At 39.4% G+C, this 22,718-nt stretch overlaps 1 protein-coding gene and 1 non-coding gene across 5 annotated transcripts in view; one reads left to right on the plus strand and one right to left on the minus strand.

Moving 5' to 3' along the window:
- SLC25A12 (solute carrier family 25 member 12) overlaps positions 1-22,718 on the plus strand; it is a 225,189-nt gene that overhangs the window by 122,397 nt on the left and 80,074 nt on the right. For all 4 annotated transcript variants that reach the window (XM_049773407.1, XM_049773409.1, XM_049773410.1 and 1 more), the window contains one exon: positions 20,460-20,602. In XM_049773407.1, coding sequence (XP_049629364.1) covers positions 20,460-20,602 — 143 coding nt within the window. The remainder of the gene's footprint in view (positions 1-20,459; positions 20,603-22,718) is intronic.
- On the minus strand, positions 4,672-4,778 carry LOC126010461 (U6 spliceosomal RNA). Its single transcript, XR_007496490.1, has one exon. It is a non-coding gene; the product is annotated as a U6 spliceosomal RNA (small nuclear RNA).

Consider the following 22,718-nt stretch of genomic DNA (forward strand, 5'->3'; position numbering starts at 1 on the left):
TGAAATAGTAGGAAAAATTTCTAGCATCCCTTAAGTACCTGTAATCAAAATAAAATTTCAAAATATATTGACACTCTTCAGTAGTTGAAGTCTGTTGATTAAAATTTGTTTTTGGAAGTTGCAAGTTTGTAAACTTTCTACTTCTAAGTACTTATCTAATGTGTTATACAAATTATAATATTATGACTATCCTTAATTTATGGTTGTATTTTCTCTCTCTTCCGATATATATTATATCCATAGATTTATGGAGTTTTGTTACAAAGTGTTACTGTCTGTGGGGTTTGTGTGTGTGTGTGCAAAGTTCCCTCTTAACTTCTGCTACATTTTTAGGAACAGTGACTTAATGATAGATTAAAAAAGTTTTAGTTTAGTTTTTTTCTGTTTCCTTTCTGTAAGTTTCAGAAGTTCCTCATACAGAAAGTTGTACTTATGAAATAGAGAAAGACAAACTAAAGTGTTTCACTAAATACTATTGTTTTTTAAAAAAGATCTTTTGAAAACATTCTATTCTAGACCTGGGTTCTTATGTAGAACTATGACCTTGGGCAGATCCTGATGGGGATCAGTTTCTTCCGTAAAATGAGAAGTGATCTTCAAGGTTCCTTCCAACTCAAAGTCTGATTCTATATTAAGAACAGATTCTATCATATGTGGATGAGCCTAGAATAGATGACATTTTTATCTGAAATGTGAATTGCTTAAACTATTGTTGGGGATGTCGCTGCATAGATATGTGTATATGTGTAGTTCATTAAATAAATCAGTGAAAATGCGAATTTAAATTTTTTTTTTGGGTCACACCCGGCCGCGCTCAGGGGTTACTCCTGGCTCTATGCTCAGAAATCACTCCTGGCAGCCTCAGGGGACCATTTGGGAACCCAGGATTCGAACCACTGTCCTTCTGCATGCAAGGCAAACGCCTACCTCCATGCTCTCTCTCCAGCCACGTGAATTTTAAATTTTATAAAAATCAGATGAAGGAAGCCTTATTTCTAGAACAAAAGTAATTGTGTTAAGAAATGCTCTATAGGGGGCCGGGCGGTGGCGCTAAAGGTAAGGTGCCTGACTTGCCTGCGCTAGCCTTGGATGGACTGAGGTTCGATCCCCCAGTGTCCCATATGGTCCCCCAAGCCAGGAGCAACTTCTGAGCACATAGCCAGGAGTAACCCCTGAGCGTTACCGGGTGTGGCCCAAAAACCAAAAAAAAAAAAAAAATGCTCTATAAAAAAAAAAAAAGAAATGCTCTATAAAAAAAAAAAAAAAAAAAAAAAGAAAGAAATGCTCTATATCTGGCTTGAAACCTCTATTCCTCACAAATGTTCTTGGAAACAGCCAAAAATATGGCAGTGTTAACCACACCATGTGATTATACTCAATTGTTCTGTGAGGAGTTCATGTGATACTGTTGATTTTTCTTTGTAGTATAAGTAAGCATAGAAGAAGTCATTTGAGATGGTGCATGGTACAGTGAAAAGAGTTTTGACCTAGGTGTCAGGGACAAATTACTATGCAGGGGAAAGAAATCTGTGAAGATATTTGAATTTGTGGTTTTGGGGAGACTATAAAGAGAGAGCTGGGATTCTAGTCTAATTTTTGGTAATCTTTATTTACTTTGTTTTTTGGTTTTTTGGCAGTGCTCAGGGGTTACTCCTGATTCTACACTCGGAAATCGCCCCTGGCAACACAGGGGACCTTATGGGATGCTGGGATTAGAACCACCTTCCTTCTGCATAGAAGGCAGATGCCTTACCTCCAGGCTATCTCTCCGGCCCCTATTTATTTACTTTTGAGTTTGGGAACTACACCAAGTTGTGCTTAGTGTTTCCTCTTGTTTGGCAGGGCTCCGGGGATCATATGGTGCTACAGATTGAATAGGGGTCAACTGCATGCAAGGCACAAGCATCTTAACCACTGCTCTCTGGCCTTTTTATTTAATTTATTATTATTATTATTATTATTATTATTATTATTATTATTATTATTATTATTATATGTTTATTCCCTTATCTACTTTGGTGATGTGATGCCTGGGGCTTGTTCACATTCTTAGATGGATGTTAAGTGAAGTAATCTAGCACTTTAAGTTTTGGTGTTTGCATACTCTCTTGTATACACTGTGTTGTACTTTTAGCATCAGGGCTTTTTTTGTCTGTTTTGTTTTGTGCCACACACACTGGGTCTTGGGTTACTCCTGGCTCTTTGCTCAGAAATTACTCCTGGCAGGCTTGTAGGACCATATGGGATGCCAGGGTTTGAACACAGGTCTGCAGCACTCTACCCGATTTGCTATTGCTTCAGCCTCTCAGCATCAGTTTTAAATATTTTGAACAGAAATGAAAAATATAGTATGCAACTTGATAACTGACCTCAAATTGCAACTGTGCTCAAATCAAACACAATTTTTTTTTTGCGGTTTTGGGTCACCACCGCAGTGCTCAGGGGTTACTCCTGGCTCTACGCTTAGGAATCGCCCCTGGCAGGCATGGGGGACCAAATGGGATGCCAGGATTCAAACCACCATCCTTCTGCATGAAAGGCAAACTCACTATCTCTCCAGCCCCCAAACTCGATTTTTTAAAAGTTATTTCAGCTGCTTAAATTTTTCCAAAAGTATTTACTTTCTAGCTATCTATTGTCTATTTAGTTGTAGTTTGGGAACTACCACTTACATGTGGTTATTATAAACATAGTTATGAATTTCAGAGACTTTCAACATAAAAATAAGGACACTGGAGACAGAGCAGTAATACAGTGGGTAAGGTGCTGCCTTGCACCGAGCCATTCTAGATTGATCCTTTGCACCATATATGGCACCCAAAACCTGCCAGGAGTGATCTTTGAGTGCAGAGCCAAGAGTAATCCTTGAGTACACTGCCAGGTATATTCCCCCTTCCATTTCCTGTCCTGGAAAAAAAAATAGTGGAAGTAAATGCAATGTAATGCCTTTGGTAGAGCATTCAGACTAACTTGTCTAGATCAGAGTGACCTTGCTATAATATTCACAAGAGTTAACGTTTATTGATCATGTTATAATGTTCTGGACATTAGCTTGATAATTTAAGTGTATTTTATTAATTTTTGTAATAACCTTAGGAGGGTGTGGTTAGTGTCTATGTTAAGTAGATAGTTAAATGACTTGGTTAATATGATTTATTTCACAAGTGGTAGAAACTAGTTTCAAATCAAACTCTTTACATTTGGACTCAAATACTTATAGAGACTGGAACAGTAGTACAGCAGTTAGTTTGCTTGCCTTGGATGTGGCTGATCCTAAATCATTCCTTGACTGACACTCATATGGTTTTCAAGCCTCATGAGGAGTAGTCCCTGACTGCAGACCAGGAGGAGTTATACCTGAGCACTACTGGTATGACCTCCCCACCCTCAAAAAAAAAACAAACAAAGAAAAACAAAAAAAACCCCAACAAATATCCACAGCTCTTACAATCTGTCAATTGCAGGGTCATGAAACAGGGAATGAAATGTGAAAACTTAGAGGAATGTATGAGGAGCTAATAACTGCTGTGTTCAGTTAAAAAAAAAAGTGCCTTTGTTGTTGTTTTTTTTTTTTTAAAGTGCCATTACATTGTAACTAGCTAGAACAGTTGGCCCCAGGAGTTTGGATTTGAAACAGTAGGGAGGCACTGTGGGTTTCTGAGTTGACAAATTGAAATGTTGATTTTTGACAACTCAATTTACGTTGGATCAAATGTGGAGAGGTTGGAAGTAGGTAAAGTGACACAGCTATGAGGCTATAATAATATTTGTGGGAGATAATGAAACAGTAAGGAAATAGGAAGGAAGGACAATACTAGGGACTTTGTAAGGAATGAATCTATTGTGTTTGGTAATAAATATGAAAGTAAAGGAAGGAGCAGTGAATCTGGTAGTTTTAGGATAGAACTTAAGTGAAAGCCACCTTATTTGGGGGAAATTTTAATAGGGGTCATGTTTGGGTTTTTAATAAGTGTGTTGCACTAAGTTAAGTCAGATTTAGACAGAAGCAGATTTGTGCAGGTTGTAGATGAGTCCTTAAGGATTGGGTATTAAATATAGATGACACGGGCCAGAGGTAGGGTTTGCCTTGCACATGGCCATCCCAGGTTTGATCCTGGCATCCCATATGGTCCCCTGAACCTGCCAGGAGTAATTTTTGAGTGCAGAGCCAGGAGTGCACTCCTGCTGCCAGGTGTGCAATGCTGGGTAAAAAAAAAAAAAACACCCAAAAATAAAAACAAAAACAAAATATATATAGATGAAACAGCACAGAGACTAAGGGATTGATTTATAAATACTATCTGAAAATTAAAGTAAAAGAAAGAAGAGAATAGGAGTTTAGAGTGTGACAAAAAGAATATAATAAAGAGTAAAAATATATTATTATTATTATTATTATTATTATTATTTTTTTTTTTTTGGTTTTTGGGCCACACCCGGTAATGCTCAGGGGTTACTCCTGGCTATGTGTTCAGAAGTTGCTCCTGGCTTGGGGGACCATATGGGACACCGGGGGATCGAACTGCGGTCCGTCCAAGGCTAGCGCAGGCAAGGCAGGCACCTTACCTTTAGCGCCACCGCCCGGCCCCAAATAAACTTTCTTTTGCTAACAACTGTACCTCACCCTTTTCCTGACTACAAAGTCACTCTATTTTGTATTTTTTTTTTTTTTTAAATATGGAACGCTTCACGAATTTGCGTGTCATCCTTGCGCAGGGGCCATGCTAATCTTCTCTGTATCGTTCCAATTTTAGTATATGTGCTGCCGAAGCGAGCACGTATTTTTTTTTTTTTTTTTTTTGGGCCACAGCCGTTTGACGCTCAGGGGTTACTCCTGGCTATGTGCTCAGAAATCGCCCCTGGCTTGGGGGGGCGGGGACCATATGGGACGCCGGGGGATTGAATCGCGGTCCTTCCTTGGCTAGCGCTTGCAAGGCAGACACCTTACCTCCAGCGCCACCTACCCGGCAAAAATATATATTATTTTATTATGGTTTTGGAGGTAATTTGAAATCAGAGTTATTTTATCTCTTTAAAATAGATAAGAATGGGGTGCCAGAATGGTGGCACAGCAGTAAGGCATCTATCTTGTGCACACTAGCCTAGGACAGACCATGGTTCGATCCCCCTGCATCCTATATGATCTCTCAAGCCAGGAGTGATTTCTGAGCACATAGCCAGCCAGGAGTAATCCTTGAACATCATTGGGTGTGGACGAAAAACCAAAACAAACAAACAAAAAAACACCCACCCAATTAAAATAGATAAAAGTGGATACAGTGGTCAGGATGTAACTCAGTAGTTGAGCCTTACTTGTTGAAACTCTGGCACCATAATGAATAAAGCTCAGAAATCCTCTGAGATACATATGGAGAAGATTTAATTGTGAATTTTAGAATGTAACTTAAAACTTTTACTTGTGGGGTCAGAGAGATAGCATGGAGGTAAGGGGTTTGCCTTTCACGTAGGAGGTCATCGGTTCGAATCCCGGCGTCCCATTTGGTCCCCGGTGCCTGCCAGGAGCAATTTCTGAGCCTGGAGCCAGGAATAACCCCTGAGCACTGCCAGGTGTGATCCAAAAACCACACACACACAAAAAAAAACAACTTTTACTTGCTATAATTTCCATCTGTGGCATTATTTTACTATCAAACTCACAAATGGTATGACTCAAGAACCATTTTTTAAAGCTGGAGAAAAAACTCAAGTGGTAGAACATACTAGCATGTGTGGTCTCCTAAATTTGATCCCAGTACTACATGGCTACTGGATGCCTCTGGATGTGGCTTCTCTTTTAAAAAATTAAAAACAAAAAAACAACAAAAAACCTCATATTGGAACTGGGGAGTTTTAAAAGGACAAAAATTGCATGCCTTGCATGCAGTTGATCCTGGTTGGATCCCTGGGATCATGTGATCCTCCTGAGTCACTGACTGCCACCCTCGAGACCAGGATGACCCAGATAAGCCCAAATACTAACGTGTCTGAGCAGTATGTCCTTGGGCTCTGATGTTGAAGCCTTGATCCACTTAGCCAAGAATCTTTAGGAGAGGCCCCTTGGATCTTCTGAGTAGTGCTTGGGAGAACCCCTTCCTTAAAAAACACTCATTTGTATAAAATTTCTACTGAGAAAATACTGATCTATCTGTGCTTATTGGTATGTGTGTGCATTTTCACAAAACCTTTATAAGAATAAAACATTTTGGGTATAGAGAAGTAATTTATTTTTTTATGTTTCTTTATATATTTCGTTTAGTTTTACTCTCTTTTAGTTGAAAAATAATAAATAAATATTTATTGTGGTTCTGGTTTTACTCCACAATCATAAAATTGGAACATACCAAATGAATTTTTTTTTTTTTTTTGGTTTTTGGGCCACACCGAGCATTGCTCAGGGGTTACTCCTGGCTATACATTCAGAAATCGAGCCTGGCTTGGGGGACCATATGGGACACCGGGGATTGAACCGAGATCCATCCTAGATCAGGCACTTGAAAGGCAAATGCCCTACTGCTGTAGCTCCGACCCAACATACCAAATGAATTCTTTTTTTTTTTTTTGTTTTTTTTTGTTTTTGTTTTTGTTTTTGTCTTTGGGTCACACCCGGTGGTGCTCAGGGGTTACTCCTGGCTGTCTGCTCAGAAATAGCTCCTGGCAGGCACGGGGGACCATATGGGACACCGGGATTCCAACCAACCACCTTTGGTCCTGGATCGGCTGCTTGCAAGGCAAACGCTGCTGTGCTATCTCTCCGGGCCCAGAACTGTCATTTCTTGATTTATTCTTTTCCCTCTCTCCCATACACTGTTCTTGACCCAATGTGTTTTGTCATAAGAATACAGTAGCCTGGTGAAGGGGGGGGGGTGTTCTTTACATGACTGAAACCCAACTATAATCATGTTTGTAATAAAGGTGTTTAAATAAATATATTAATAAAAGAAGAATACAGTAGCAAAAGGAGACAATAGACGCAAGGAAGAGAGGGTGAGGATATAGAATGTTAATTATTAGCTTGATGAATTTCAGAATGAAGAGTTAATCTGGTTTATATATTGTGTCAAAGTAGAGGTATCAAAAACGTTTTTGTCGGGCCTGGAGAGATAGCACAGCAGCGTTTGCCTTGCAAGCAGCCGATCCAGGACCAAAGGTGGTTGGTTCGAATCCCGGTGTCCCATATGGTCCCCCGTGCCTGCCAGGAGCTATTTCTGAGCAGACAGCCAGGAGTAACCCCTGAGCACCGCCGGGTGTGGCCCCCAAACCAAAAAAAAAAAACAAAAACAAAAACACAAAACTTTTTTGTTGTTTTTGGTTCACTTCCAGCAATGCTCAAGGGTTACCTGGCTCTGCACTTAGGAATCATTCTTGGCAGCCTTGTGGGACCCAGGTATTGAATACCTGGGATCAAACCAGGATTAGCCATGTGCAAGGCAAGCGCTCTACCCACTGTAATATTGCTCCATTGTATAAAAAACTTTTAAGGGGCCAGAGAGATAGCATGGAGGTAGGGCATTTGCCTTGCATGCAAAAGGACGGTGGTCCAAATCCCAGCATTCTATATGGTCCCTCGAGCCTGCCAGGAGCAATTTCTGAGCATAGAACCAGGAGTAACCCCTGTGCGCTGCCAGGTGTGGCCCAAAAACCAAAAAGACAAAACAAAACAAATCTTTCAAGTGAAAGCTTTTTTTTGCTTTTTAATTTGATTATTTTCTTTTTTTAAAAAATTATTTATTTTGGTTTTTGGTCGCTCAGAGGCTACTCCTGACTCTACCCTCAGAAATCACTACTGGCAGACCTGGGGGATGACATGAAATGCTGAGGATCAAACCTGGGTCTGTCCTAGGTCAGCTGAGAACTCTCTACTGCTGTGATATCGCTCCAGGCCCCAAATTTGACTTTTATTTTTGTTCCTCTATTTAAATCTATTGTCTGAGAAAACAGCATTTGTTAAAGCTGTACTACTGTATATGCTAAGCAAAAAATGTACTGCAAGATAGAACAAATATTATTTTAATTATCTTTTTATTTGTCATCATCGTTGTGAAGATCATCTACCTTATAAACTTATAAATGTATTTTTGTCTTATTTAGATGAGATAATTGGAAGAAGATACTACTAGTATAAAACAAAGAAGTTCTTTACAGTTTTATGATAGTATATTAATTTCTAGTTAAAATGGGTAAAATTGGAGCAGTGACACAAGTGGTAGGGCATTTGCTTTGCATGTGCTAACCTAGGACTGACTGAGGTTCGATCCTTTGGCGTCCCATATGGTCCCCCAAGTCAGGAGCGATTTCTGAGAGCATAGCGTCACTGGGTGTGACCCCAAAACTCAAAATAAGTAAATAAATAGAATGGGTAAAAATTTTTAATGGGTAAAATTTAGGTAATGGGTATTTTTATGTTATGGATTTATTTACTTTTGTTTTGTTTTGGATTTTGGTTTTTGGGTCACATCTGGCAGCACTCAAGGGTTACTCCTGGATCTATTTATGCTCAGAAATAGCTCCTGGCAGGCTCGGGGGACCATCGGGGGTGCCAGGATTCAAACTACCATCCTTCTGCAAGCAAGGCAAAAGCCCTACCTCCTTGCTATCTCTCTGGCCATGGATTTATTTACTTTTGATAGTATTTTGGAACTGAGAAGGGAATTAAATGGGTTGTTTAGCAGAAGAACCTTTCATTTGGTATAGGTGGTAAGGCTAAGTTTTTAAAAGCTTGGGATGTGTATACAGTTACAACAACATTATCAAGTATAAAAAGTAATACTATCTATTGAGGCCATTTATGGAGGGAAAGGTATCTCTTCTTTGGTATTTGTGGAAATAAAGACTCTTTGGAAAACAATCTGGCAGTGGTTTGAAATTAAAAAGTATTGTTGAATAATCAACTGCATTTTTGGTATTTAACCCGGGGAAATAAAAAAATCATAGGAATAAATATGTGTAAGATTGTAAATTGAATTCTTCACTTATTCCTCAGAAGAAAGAAAAAGAGAATCAAAATAATTGCTATCAAAAGAAGAATAGTAGGATAATTATAAAATAGTCTTACTATTAAAAAATTAGATCAGGGCCAGAGCATTAGCACAGTGGTAGGGTGTTTGCCTTGCACATAGCTGACACAGAGGGACTGACCAGATTAGGTCCCTGACATCCCATATGTTCCCCTGATCCTTCCAGGAGTGATTTATGAGCACAAAGCCAGGAGTAACCCCCAAACGCTGCTGGGTATGACCCAAAAGCCCGCCCTCCAAAAAAAAAAAATCAGACCAAAGTATTATGAAAGTAAAAAAAAACAAAGATGCAAAAGAGCTAAGTAATGCAGGACCAAAGAGAGAGTACAATGGATAGGGTGCTTGCCTTACAAGAGACCCACCCAAAACAAAACAAAACAAAACAAAACAAAACAAAAAACAAGAGGCCCATCCGGGTCTAATCCCCAGCATCCTATGTGTCACACACACACACACACACACACACACACACACACACACACACACACACACACACACACACACACACACACACCCCGAACTTCCAGGAACTGTGCAGAGCCACAGTAACACCTGAATATCACCGAGTGGCTCAATCACTTAAAAAAAAAAAAAGTGAATAAAACATGAGTCAAGTTGTTTAGATCACTTTATATGCATTCTTGTATGCATCTTTACATATATATGTATTTGTCTGATGTCATTTTGAGAAAAGTATAGAAGGATAAATGCTAGATTGGTTGAGGGAGAATTAGTAGAAAATAAAAGCAAAAGTTCAATCTTTTAGTATTTTGAGAAAGTAAATAGAAATTTAGCAATTTAGAACCTGAAGTGGAGGACTTCACTGAATAAATTGGAGTGAAAAAGCCCAGTATGGGACACACAGAAGAGAATTTATGGTTTTTTTTTTCTGTTTTGTTTGTTTTGTTTTTGGGTCCTACCCAGTGATACTCAGGGCTTACACTCTTGGCTCTGGGCTCAGAGATCACTCCTAACAGGGCTTGGGAATTATATGCAGTGTTGGAGATTGAATCTGGGTCAGCCACATGCAAGGTAAGAACCTACCCACCTGTACTATTTCTCCAGTCCACTCCCCAACCAATTAATTTTTAAATGTTTAATAGTACACTATGTGTGATTCTAAGCTTTGTGCTAGATTTTACCATTAGAGAGACAAAGGAGCTTAGTGAGGGTAGGGCCTCACATTCTAGCAAGGGTAGGACATAAAAAATAAATCCACATATTCAAAACAAAACAAATCAACTCCTCTATAGATGATGGCCAACCTATAAGAAAATAAATGAAATGATAGGAAAAGTCATCATTTTTAATAGAGTGGTCAACTAAAGGCCCCTGACAAAGCTATTTTGAGAGAGGGAAAGTGAAAAGAAATAGAATTCCCAACAGCTCAAATGTGCAAAGGCCTACAAGCAAGAGCTTGATATATATGTTTGGCAGACAGAAAGGTGGCCAGAGTATCTGAAGTACCAGCATGTGAGTGTTTGAATGAGCTGGAAGGGACGAGGTGAAAGAAAGCACTGCCTTATTTGTAAGCAATGGCAGGGAAGAATAAGCAGTTTTTTGCTTTTTCTCTTTTGGATATTATTTTGGAAACTACTGAATGTCTTTCACTTTGGAAGTAGTAAAATGGTTTAATATGTAGTTCATGCAAATTTTACTTGAAAAGGTCACTTGAAATAAGTGTAAATTTTTTGCACATGTCATTGTTTTTTTGGGCATGAGAGCTTTTTTTTTTTGATTTTTGGGCCACACCCGGCGGTGCTCAGGGGTTACTCCTGGCTGTCTGCTCAGAAATAGCTCCTGGCAGGCACGGGGGACCATATGGGACACCGGGATTCGAACCAACCACCTTTGGTCCTGAATCGGCTGCCTACAAGGCGAATGCAGCTGTGCTATCTCTCCGGGCCCGCATGAGAGCTTTGAGTGGACTAATTCTTCCAATTAATTTTCTCCTACCCATAATTTCTTAGAACCTCTTGAGCTGGATCTCAATTCACTCATTTATTCAGGAGACTGCAGAGAATAGCAGGAGCCTGCAGGAACTTTGTAATCTAGCCTAGACTTGAATCCCTATTCGATCCCTTTGCTGTGTAACCTTAAATGTTTACGTTACTAATGAGCCTTCATCCTCATGTGTCTAAGATCTAGCAGATAAAAGATATATAGATTAAATTACGTAATGAGTCAGTGGTACTTGATATATGTAGAACAAAACAAATCTTGGTTTCTTGTCCTATTTTCTGAGATGAGGGCTTTTTCTTTCACAATAGGTTCTAATTTTCTTGTTTTTCCCCAGGTTACTGTGCTGGATCTATAAAGTGATTGAGAGGTTAATGTGTTTTATGATTATGTGCATATCATATGACCAATAATTACCCACATCTTGACACATATCTCTGAAGATCTTTCTATGTTCTGATGTTCTTATATTCAGAAATATTACCCTAAGGGATCATTTCTCTCATGTGTGTTGGTTCTGAGACAGGAGTATAGCTGTGTTTTAATACAGAAATGTGGGGGTCAAAGCAGTAGTACAGCGGGCAGGGCATTTGCCTTGCATGTGGCTGTCCCAAGCTTGATCCTCAGTACCCCATATAAAACCCTAAGAACTGCCACAGTAATTCATGAGTGTAGATCTGAGAGAGAGAGAGAAAGAGAGGATGAAAGATACTGACTGATTTTTTTTAGATAAATTTTTGTATGCAGAACACCTCCACAAAGGTTTTACCTTTACTTAGTACTGCTGAAATTTTTGAAATACCATTCACTGAAATCAGTACCATTGCCAGTGCTAGGCTTCTAGAACTGTAATAATGCTTATTTACTGGGTCACTTTTATGTATTAGGCACTAACTTAAGTGCAAATATGCATATAATGCAAATAATTATATTTTTTCCTTAGGACTACACTTTAAGAATGAAACTGTTGAGGACCGGAGAGATAGCATAGTGGTAAGGCATTTGCCTTACGTGCAGAAGGATGGTGGTTCGAATCCCGGCATCCCATATGGTCCCCCGAGCTTGCTGGGGGCGATTTCTGAGTGTAGAGCCAAGGGTAACCCCTGAGCACAGCCGGGTGTGACCCCCCAAAAAAAAGAATGAAACTGTTAGTATTTTCATTTTTATTTAATTTGGTTTGGGGGTCACACCTGACAGTACTAAAGGATCACTCCTGGTGGTGCTTGGAAGACCATCTGGGGTGCCAGAGATCAATTGAACCTGGCTTGGCCACAGGCTGGGCAATTAGATCTGCCCTCTGTACTGTCTTTCTGATTCTAGTATTTCTGTCTTAAAGATGAGGACCCTGAGTTCAAGAAAGATTAGATTACCTGCTTGAGGGTATATGACAAATGGAAATATTTTATTCTAATATCTGGCCTTTTTTTGTTGTTATTTTTGTTTGTTTTGGGGACACACCTAGTGATTCTCAGGGGTTACTCCTTCTTAGTTTAGGAATCACTCCTGGTGGGGTGTGGGAAACCATGTGCAATGTCTGGGAATTGCCCAGATTGGCCACATACAAGGCAAGCTTGTACACGTACAAGATTAGCCACATACAAGACCAACCTGCTGTACTATCACTATACTATCACTCTAGTCCTACCTCCCTTATTTTTTTTTTTACTTAATATTATTTGGGTATTAGTATATTAGTATATCTAGAGTCATCTAGCTTTTCTCTAGCCTTTAAAAAGCATCTTTTTTTTTTTTTTGTTTTTGTTTTTGGGCCACACCCGGCGGTGCTCAGGGCTTTCTCCTGGCTGTCTGCTCAGAAATAGCTCCCGGCAGGCACGGGGGACCATATGGGACACCGGGATTCGAACCAACCACCTTTGGTCCTGGATCGGCTGCTTGCAAGGCAAACGCCGCTATGCTATCTCTCCGGGCCCTAAAAAGCATCTTTTTAATAAGGAAAATTTAAATATACATCTAAAACATATTAGTGTTTGTAATTATTCTGTACTATCAGCTTCATCATCTATTCTGGCTAATTTTTTTTTTATGGTTTTTGGGCCACACCTGGCTGTGCTCAGGGTTACTCCTGGCTGTCTGCTCAGAAATAGCTCCTGGCAGGCACGGGGGACCATATGGGACACCGGGATTCCAACCAACCACCTTTTGGTCCTGGATCGGCTGCTTGCAAGGCAAACGCCGCTGTGCTCTCTCTCCGGGCCCTATTCTGGCTAATTTTGCATTATTATTGCAACAGCATTAGTTTATTTTGAAGCAATTATAGACATATTTATCATTATATGCACAAAGACTTTAATATGAAGACTTTGATGAATCAAATAAAACCCAGTAAGATTATCATACGTGGACCCATAACCATAGTATGTCAGGTACCTGGACCTATAACCTTAGTAGAGTTTACCTTGCAGAGCCAAACTCAGTTTCTATTCATGATATCTCTTCTGGTCCCCCGAACACCACTGGGTGTAATTCCTGATTCATACCTACAGTATTCTTGATTTAAGTTGCTTTCTTAAAATAAAATTAAACCAGTTCATACATTGCATTTTATTGACCTCTATCACTTAAATCTTTTTCTTCCTGCTTCCTATCACAATAAAGGTATTTATGGCAAAATATCTTGTTTTGTAATCAGAGCTTATTAGCCTAACAACATTTTCTCTCTCTAAGAGCTGCATCTTGAATGTCTAAGACATGATTTGCTTAGGCTTATAAATATATATGTTCCTTGGATGTTCCCATGGTTACTTTGGTCATGAGATTGAAGTATTTATTTTGAGAACAACACAAATTAATTATCCAACTTAATCTGCTGTGAGAAGCATCTCATTTATAGTTATTGAATTCTCTGGGGTCATTATTTTACTTTCAAAGGCTTTTGGTCATTATGGGCACAGTGTTTTTTTTTTTTTTTTGTAGATTTAGTTTATTTTAGTAACTTCAATTGATTCTAGTGGTCAACAAGGATGCTATACCTCCTTGCTTTGTTAGGTATTGAATTGCTTTATATTTTGTTTTTGGGTCACACTTGGCAGTGCTTAGGGCTTGCTCCTGGTTCTGTGAGGTAACTAGATGGGTGCCAGGGATTGAACCCCAGTGGGCCACATGCAAAACAAATGCCGTACTTGACAGGATTTTTTTTTAATTGATAGTAAAAATAAAAATACTAAAGCAGGGGCTGGAGTGGTGCCTTGCATGCAGCTAAACTAGTATGAACCGAGGTTCAATCCCTGGGGTCCCATATGGTCCCCAAGCCAGGAGCAATTTCTGAGCACATAGCCAGGAGTAACCCCTGAGTGTCACCGGGTGTGGCCCCAAAAGCCAAAACAAACAAACAAACAAAAAACTAAAGCAAAAAAGAAAAATAAACACTATTTATAGAAGCAGTTAGAAAACATGTTTCCAGACAATTTTCTTTGCATAATCAAATAGAATCTTTTTTTCCTAGTATATGAGAAAGATGAAACAGAAAGTGTTAAAGTTAATGTATACAGACTGAAGAGACAGTATAGGGTTAAGGTGTTTGCTCTGCATGTGGCCAACATTGGTTGATCCCATGAGTAAGTAATCCCCGAGTTTTCAACCCTAATATTCATTCCCTAGCACTGCTGGGTGTGGCTCGAAACCTCAAAAATAAAATTAGATGTATAAAATAGACTTTTTATTGTGTATATATAATTTATTTTAATATTAGAAAATTTTGAGTCACTAATTAAAATTTTGTTTAAAAATTAATGTGACTGTAGTTGTTAGAATTAATGTGATCACATGTTAAAACTATGAATTCCACATTGTATTATTATAAAAATTAGTATGCCAGATCTGTGTGATCTTTGCTTGTTATACAGGCACTTGTATAGTGAAAGGGCTTGCATTCCTGACTAAATTGATTTTCTATAAGGAGTAAGAGCTGTAACATTGAAGGCTAGCAAGAAGATTAATTTCTTGTGCTCAGCTGTGGCCTTCATAGATGTTCTTTTCCCCATGATTCATAGAATTTATTTTTCTGTATGGGAAATGCTCTCTGTGGTACAGTCATCAAATTTTGTGATTTTTAAATTTTGTTATTTGAATTTCTGGAACTGAAAGAATGTTAAGGTCTAAAAATGTCAGTTCATCTCAGTTGGAAAGGAGTCATGGATGAATAGTTTGTTTTGACTCAGATTACAGTCACATGTTGGATAAGTGAAAAGGAAGCTGCTTAGACCAGTCGGATGAGTCTCCTGGTAAAATCAGGAAAAGTGGAAGCCAACCTCAAGGAAATATTGGTTTGGAGTAAAGAGAGGATTTAGAACAATTACTTTGAGCTAAAGCAGGAATATTCAGCAAGCAAGGGAGAAATTGATTTTCTATGCTTTTTTAATTCTGGACAATTTATAGTAACATTTTCGGTATATAATTTGAAATTATAACAAATTCAATATAAATACTTTGGTATTCAAATCCCACAATAGGGCTGGAGCGGTGGCTCAAGCAGTGGGACATCTGCCTTGCACATGCTAACCTAGGACAGACGGTGGTTTGATCCCTGGTGTCTCATATCGTCCCCCAAACCAGGATTGATTTCTGAGTGCGTAGCCAGGAATAACCCCTGAACGTCACCGGGTATGGCCCCAAAAACAAACAAACAAAAAAAAAAAACAAAAAAAAAAGAACCAAAAGCAAATCCCACCTTAATGAGATTGTGATCTCTTTGTAACACATGTTAGAAATAAAGGTAAGATAAATTTTTTTTTTAATTTCAACTAGCTAATTAGACCCTATTTTTCTGATCCTGGTTTCCATATCCATTCCCTCTGAGCCATCCTGAGGGCAGCAAAAATGCTTTATCAATCATTATAAACCTTTTTACCATATTGCTTCAGATAGTTGGTATGTAGTAATGGTTTATTGATGAGTGTAGATCACTCTTGCTTGTACTCATGGTAACTTGTGGTAAGAGCAATTGAATTTGAACTTATTACATGTAAAATATGTACACCAGCTCTTTATGTCAACCTCTGGCCCATGGTAAATGTTTTTTAAAAGTGCAAAATTGGGGGCTGGAGAGATAGCATGGAGGTAAGGCATTTGCCTTTTATGTAGAAGGACGGTGGTTTGAATCCCGGTATCCCATATGGTCCCCCGTGCCTGCCAGGGGCGATTTTCTGAGCATGGAGCCAGGAATAACCCCTGAGCACTGCTGGGTGAGACACACACACACACAAAAAAAGTGCAAAATTGGGGGATTGGAGCGATAGTACAGTGGATAGGGCATTTGCTTTGCATGCAGCGGACCTGGGTTTGATCTATTTTTTGTTTGTTTTTTTTTTTTTTGCCTTTGGGTCACACCCGGCAGCACTCAGGGGTTCCTCCTGGCTCTACGCTCAGAAATAGCTCTAGGCAGGCTCGGAAGACCATATGGGATGCTGGGACTCGAACCACTGTCCTTCTGCATGCAAGGCAAATGCCCTACCTCCATGCTATCTCTCTGGCCCCAGGACTCTACTTTAAACTTAAACCATTTCAGGGGCCTGAGTGATAGCCCAGTGGTAGGGTGTTTGCCTTGCACATAGCTGACCTGGGATGGACCTTGAATGGATCTGGGTTTGATCCTTAGCATCCCATATTGTCCCCCAAGCCTGCCAGGAGAGATTTCTGAACCCTGATCACGGCCAGGTGTGGCCCCCAAACAAAAACAAAAAACACTTAAACCATTTAAACAGGTCTGTATTATTTAGATGGTTTGAATATTTTACTTGTTCATCTCATTAAATTTTAAGGTGTCCTTTCCCCCCTTACTTATGGTTAGGGTTGTGCATAAACTCTTCGTAAATTCACTTTTTAGTAAGCATGTACTGAGGGTTGCATACATAATAAAGTTCACTTGAGGTTAAAGGTGGCTACTTGCAAAGCAATTGCTACTATCCAATTTATTCCAGTCAAGTAAGCTCTTGATGTTTGGATCTGTTGGCTAGATAGGCAAAGCATTGCTGATAACATGATCCGCTCTTTTGGAAGTTGAGGGAGTTCAATGAAAAGAGAACTTAATTTTGTATATGAAATTCTGCTTTTCTTTTATTAACAATAATTTGGACTAAATGTATAAAGCTACAATTTCTCATAAGATCCCATAAGTTCCCAGAATCTAATAAGATTTTCTTTCTTTTTCTTTTTGGCCATATTTGGCAGTGCTTACAGCTTATTTTTGGCTCTGTGCTCAGGGATCACTCCTGATATGGCTCAGGGGACCATATTTGGTGCCAGGGATTGAGCATGGGTTGGCTACATGAAGGGTCAACAATACCTGCTGCACAATCTCTCTGGCCCCTATTTTATTCCTGAAGTTTCAAAATGTTTAAGGTATTTTGAAACTCTACTAAATTTACATTAATATTTCTGGAAAGGTTTTAAAAGTCTTGGGAGACTGTGTTTTTATTTGAAACCACTTGAGTTGAGCTTAGAAAAAGTTAAATCAAGAAAATAGACCAGCTATTTTTGTACACATACTGTCAGCTACTTCTTGTCTAAGTCTTTCATGTGTCCTTGACTTCTTGCCCAAGAAGGATTACAACTGCTTAAGAGACAACTTTGAAATGGCGAGCATTTGACTCTAAAGTTATTTGGAGGCTAGATGTAATGTTTGGCTAATTTCATTTAAATTCATTCAGTTTACTTTGAAATAATAGATATAAAACAGCAATGACATGAAACTACTGGATATATTAAAGTTACTTGATGTATTAGGTTTTTAACACAAATACTAGTCTGGGAGGCCTCCAAATTGGTTTTATACTATTTTCTATCATGTTAGTATAAGCTGTCAAGAAATTTGGGTTAGAAAGAGGTGTTTTCAGGAAGACAACGGAACATTTGTTATATTTTAGCTATTTATAGACCATATTTACTTTTTTTTTTCTCCTCTTAGTTTTTGGGTCACACCCAGCAGTGCTCAGCGGTGCTCAGAGTCAGGTATCCTGACTCTGCTCTCAGAAATTACTCCTGTCAGGCTCAGGAGTACATATGGGATACCAGGAATCAAACCTGGGTTGGTCATATGCAAAGCAAATGTCCTACCCGCTGTGTATCCCTTTGGTCCCAGGCCATGCTTACTTTTTGTACCTGTTTAGAATATTATTTACTTGACTAAAAGAATAATATTAAAAGTAATTGTTTAAAATAGATTTTCTTATTTTATATTTATTTATTTTGTTTTGGGGCCACATCTTGCTATGCTGAACACTTACCCTTTTTTTTTTTTTTTTTTGGTTTTTGGGTCACACCCGGCAGCGATCAGGGGTTCCTCCTGGCTCTACACTCAGAAATTGCTCCTGGCAGGCTCAGGGGACCATATGGGATGCTGGGATTCGAACCACTATCCTTCTGCATCTAAGGCAAATGCTTTACCTCTGTGTTATCTTTTTGGCCCCCTGAAGGCTTATTCTTGACTCTGGCTCAGAAATCACTGTGCTAGCAGACCTAATAGAGAGAGGGTGGTTGGGATAAAACTCGGTTGGCCTTGTATAAGCATTTTGCCTCATGTTTTATCTCAATGCCCCCTAACCCTTATTTAATAATATTTTATAAATACTTTGGTTGCTCTGGGAGATAGTACAATAGTTAGGGTGCATGCCTTCGATGTGCCTGCACTATATAGTCCCCCAAGTGCTGAAAATGCATCTCATAGTTGATCATGACACATTTGTGCAATTAAAACATTTTTAAAGGGGGAGAAAAAAATTAAAAAACTGCATCTTTCCATTTTTTTGGTCTAAAATTTTTAAAAGGTATTAATTCTATGCTAGTATACTTAAAATTTATATGAACTAGACAAATCCTACATATTAATAAAAATACTAATAAATAATTTTTTAATATATCAGGAGTGCTTGAGATACCTCCTTCTGTCTGTGAACATAATAAACTGTTTTAGCATCTTAACTGGGTCAATTCTTGTTTTCTTTCTAAACTCTACTTTTCTGTCTGTTTAGTTAACAGGCCCACTGATATTGCCAAGTAATTGTCTCTAATGAGTTAATTAGTTAACTGTCTCTTGCAGAAGTCAGGTACTGATTTCTGTGGATTCTGAGAAGACTGTTTTTCCCTCTGAGCTATTTACACTTTATCTTTTGGTTAAAATCAAGTTAAAACCGACTAGGGAGAGTCAGAGAGAGCACTAGTAAAATACCTTCGGGTAAGTGATTCCTTGGCATCATTTATAAAAGCCAAGATACTGGCAAAGCCTGTTTCTAGTACTTGTCAACAAAAGCATTTGTTTCCTTGTTGGCTGCTGTGGCCTTGATTTGTACTAAGGCTGCTTTATTTTTTGATAACTGTTAAGCCATGAATGTTTTGAAATCTTGGTGATTCATTAAGTGCAGTAAACTTTCACTACTTCTTGCTTGTGCATGCACCCACGTGCTTTAAGCGTGGTAGTAGCCGTCCTGGCAGTTAAATTCTGTATTACATATCAGATAGCTCTGTGGCAAAATAGGATGGATAAATTAGTTGCCAAATTTTGTTATATTAACTTTGACATATTTTCATATTGCTTGCCCTCTTTTGGAAATTGTCATCTGCTAATTAAAAATAGTACAGCTCAAAAACATCTATGACTAGACAACAAACATACTATAATCTATCTCATATTTTCTTATTTAGTTTTTGTGTTTAGTTCTTTATTAATGCTTTTTGTGTTTAGTTTTTGTTTTGGGGTTGTACCTAGTGGTGTTCAAGGCTTATTCCTAGGTCTGTACTCATGGATTACTTTTGGTGGGGATCGAGGGCCCATATGAGGTGCTGGGGAGCAAGCCCAGGTTAGCCACATATAAGACAAGCGTCCTACCCACTGTTCTCTGTGTCTAGTCTTTATCATGATTACTTTATTTTAAAATTATTTACAGAAAGGTAGAATGTGTATCTTTATATGTATATGCTTTTTATTCATGTTCATGTATATTTTAATATTGTACTAGTGTTCTTAGATTAACCTTTTTTCATCCATTGTATTGAGAATAATTGTGTATTTATTATCATCTTGATTTTTAAATAATACTTAAAGCATTGTGATTTACAAAGTTATTAATAGTTAAGTTTTAGACATACAATGTTTCAGCACCAATCCCATCACTGTGTCAATCTCCCACTACCAGTATTTCTAGAGTCCATCCTGTGCCTCTCTCCCTCAACTGCCATCATATCAGGGACCATTTTTTTGGGGGGGGGCGGTTTTGGGTTACACTCAGCTGTGCTCAGGGATTATTCCTGGCTCCACACTCAGAAATCGCCCCTGGCAGGCACGGGGACTATATGGGACCCCGTCCTTCTGCATGGAAGGCAGACGCCTTACCTCCAGGCTATCTCTCTGGCCCTTCAGGGACCATTTTAAGTTTGGTGTTCATCTTGATTTTTCTAACAGTCTTTAATTCTTTGCATAAAACACTTGTTGATTAACAAAGTTTAATTTTTAAATATGCTTTCTTTGTTTTTCAGTATGCTAGTACTGAAGTTGATGGAGAACATTTCATGACCCCAGAGGATTTTGTCCAACGTTACCTTGGACTGTATAATGACCCAAATAGCAACCCAAAGATTGTGCAGCTCTTGGCGGGAGTAGCAGATCAAACCAAGGATGGGTAAGATTATACACATTTTTAAAAATAATACTCTGGTATACCTTATTTAAAATTAGAAAAGGTCCTGGGGCTGGAGTGATGACACAGCAGTTGGGCATTTGCCTTGTATGCGGCTGACCCAGGACAGACCTCTGTTCGATTCCTGGCATCCCATATGTTGCCCAAGTGATTTCTGAGCACATAGCCAGGAGTAATCCCTGAGTGTGGCCCAAAAATCAAAAAAATACCCCCCCCCAAATTAGAAAAGGTCCAGAGAGGAGCCAGAGTGATAGCACAGTGGTAGGTGTTTGCCTTGCACTTGTCTAACCTGGGACCGACCCTGGGCCCCAAGTTCAATCTCTAATATCCCATATGGTTCCCCAAGCTTGCCAGAAGTGATTTCTTTTTTTTTTTTTTTTTTTTTTTTTTGGTTTTTGGACCACACCCGGCAGTGCTCAGGGGTTCCTCTTGGCTATCTGCTCAGAAATCGCTCCTGGCAGGCATGGGGGACCATATGGGACGACGGAATTCACACCAACCACCTTAGGTCCTGGATCTGCTGCTTGCAAGGCAAATGCTATCTCTTCGACCCCGCCAGAAGTGATTTCTGAGTGCAGAGCCAGGAGTAACCCCTAAATGCTGCTGGGTGTGGCCCACAAATAAAAAAAAAAAACAAAAGGGCAAGAGAGATAACTCAACAGATTGGGTACATACTTTGCACACGACAGGTTTGATCTCTGGCACTGCATGATCTTCTGTAGAGATTTAGGAGTAATCAGGTATAGCTGGGTATGGACCAAGACAATGAAAACAAAACAAGATTAGAAAAACCAATGAACATCCACAGTTTTTATTTGAATAGATTGTATCTTTTCATTATCAAAGAGACTAGCATATATTTTTGTAATTGCACTTGAGGAGTTATCTTGGGTAATAACTGTCTAATTTGTTTTTTGTTTTTTTTTGGGCCACACCCGGTGACGCTCAAGGAGTCACTGCTGCTATGCGCTCAGAAATTGCTCTGGGCTTGGGGTACCATATGGGACTCAATGCGGTCCGTCTTAGGTTAGTGCGTGCAAGGCAAGCACCCTACCGCTTGCGCCACTGCTCTGGCCCCAGCTGTCTAATATTTTAAATTATACTGCATCTTTATTCAGTTACCAGTTGATGGACATTAAGTTGTTTCCAACTCATTTTATTATAGAGTCATATCCAGCTGTGCATGAGGCTTATTGTTGGCTCTATAACTCAGGGATCATGCTTGGTAGTACTCAGGAGGTTGTATGCATGCTGAGGGTATATAAAGCATGTGCTTTAACCTTTGCACTATCACTCCAGTCTTGAAAAGTTTTTTTTTTTATTTTGTTTTGGGGCCATATCTGGTCTTACTCCTGGCTATATGATCAAGGATCATATGTGGTGGGGATTGGGGGGCCATATAAGGTACTGGGAATTGAACCAGGGTCAGTGTACAAAGCAAGTACCCTACCCACTGTACTATTGCTTTGTTTCCCAACCTGGAAATTTTTTGTTTGTTTGTTTGTTTTGGGGTCACACCCAGCAATGCTCAAGGATTACTCCTGACTGTATACTCATGAATCACTACTGATGGTGCTTGAGGGACCTTATGGAATAGCAGGGATTGAACCTGGGTTGGGTACATGGCAAGGCAAGTGTCCTTCCCATTGTACTGGATTTCCTTTACCATTCTGATTTTTTTTTTTTTTTTTTTTTGGTTTTTGGGCCACACCCGGCGGTGCTCAGGGGTCACTCCTGGCTGTCTGCTCAGAAATAGCTCCTGGCAGGCATGGGGGACCATATGGGACACCGGGATTCGAACCAACCACCTTTGGTCCTAGATCGGCTGCTTGCAAGGCAAACGCCACTGTGCTATCTCTCCGGGCCCGAGAATACGAATTTTTTTTTTTTTTTTTTTTTTTTTTTTTGTGGTTTTTGGGTCACACCCGGCAGTGCTCAGGGGTTATTTCTGGCTCCACGCTCAGAAATTGCTCCTGGCAGGCACAGAGGACCATATGGGGCGCCGGGATTCGAACTGATGACCTCCTGCATGAAAGGCAAACGCCTTACCTCCATGCTATCTCTCCGGCCCCGAGAATACGAATTTTTAACCTACTTT

Source organism: Suncus etruscus, chromosome 5, assembly GCF_024139225.1.
Source record: "Suncus etruscus isolate mSunEtr1 chromosome 5, mSunEtr1.pri.cur, whole genome shotgun sequence".
Taxonomy (NCBI): Eukaryota; Metazoa; Chordata; class Mammalia; order Eulipotyphla; family Soricidae; genus Suncus; species Suncus etruscus.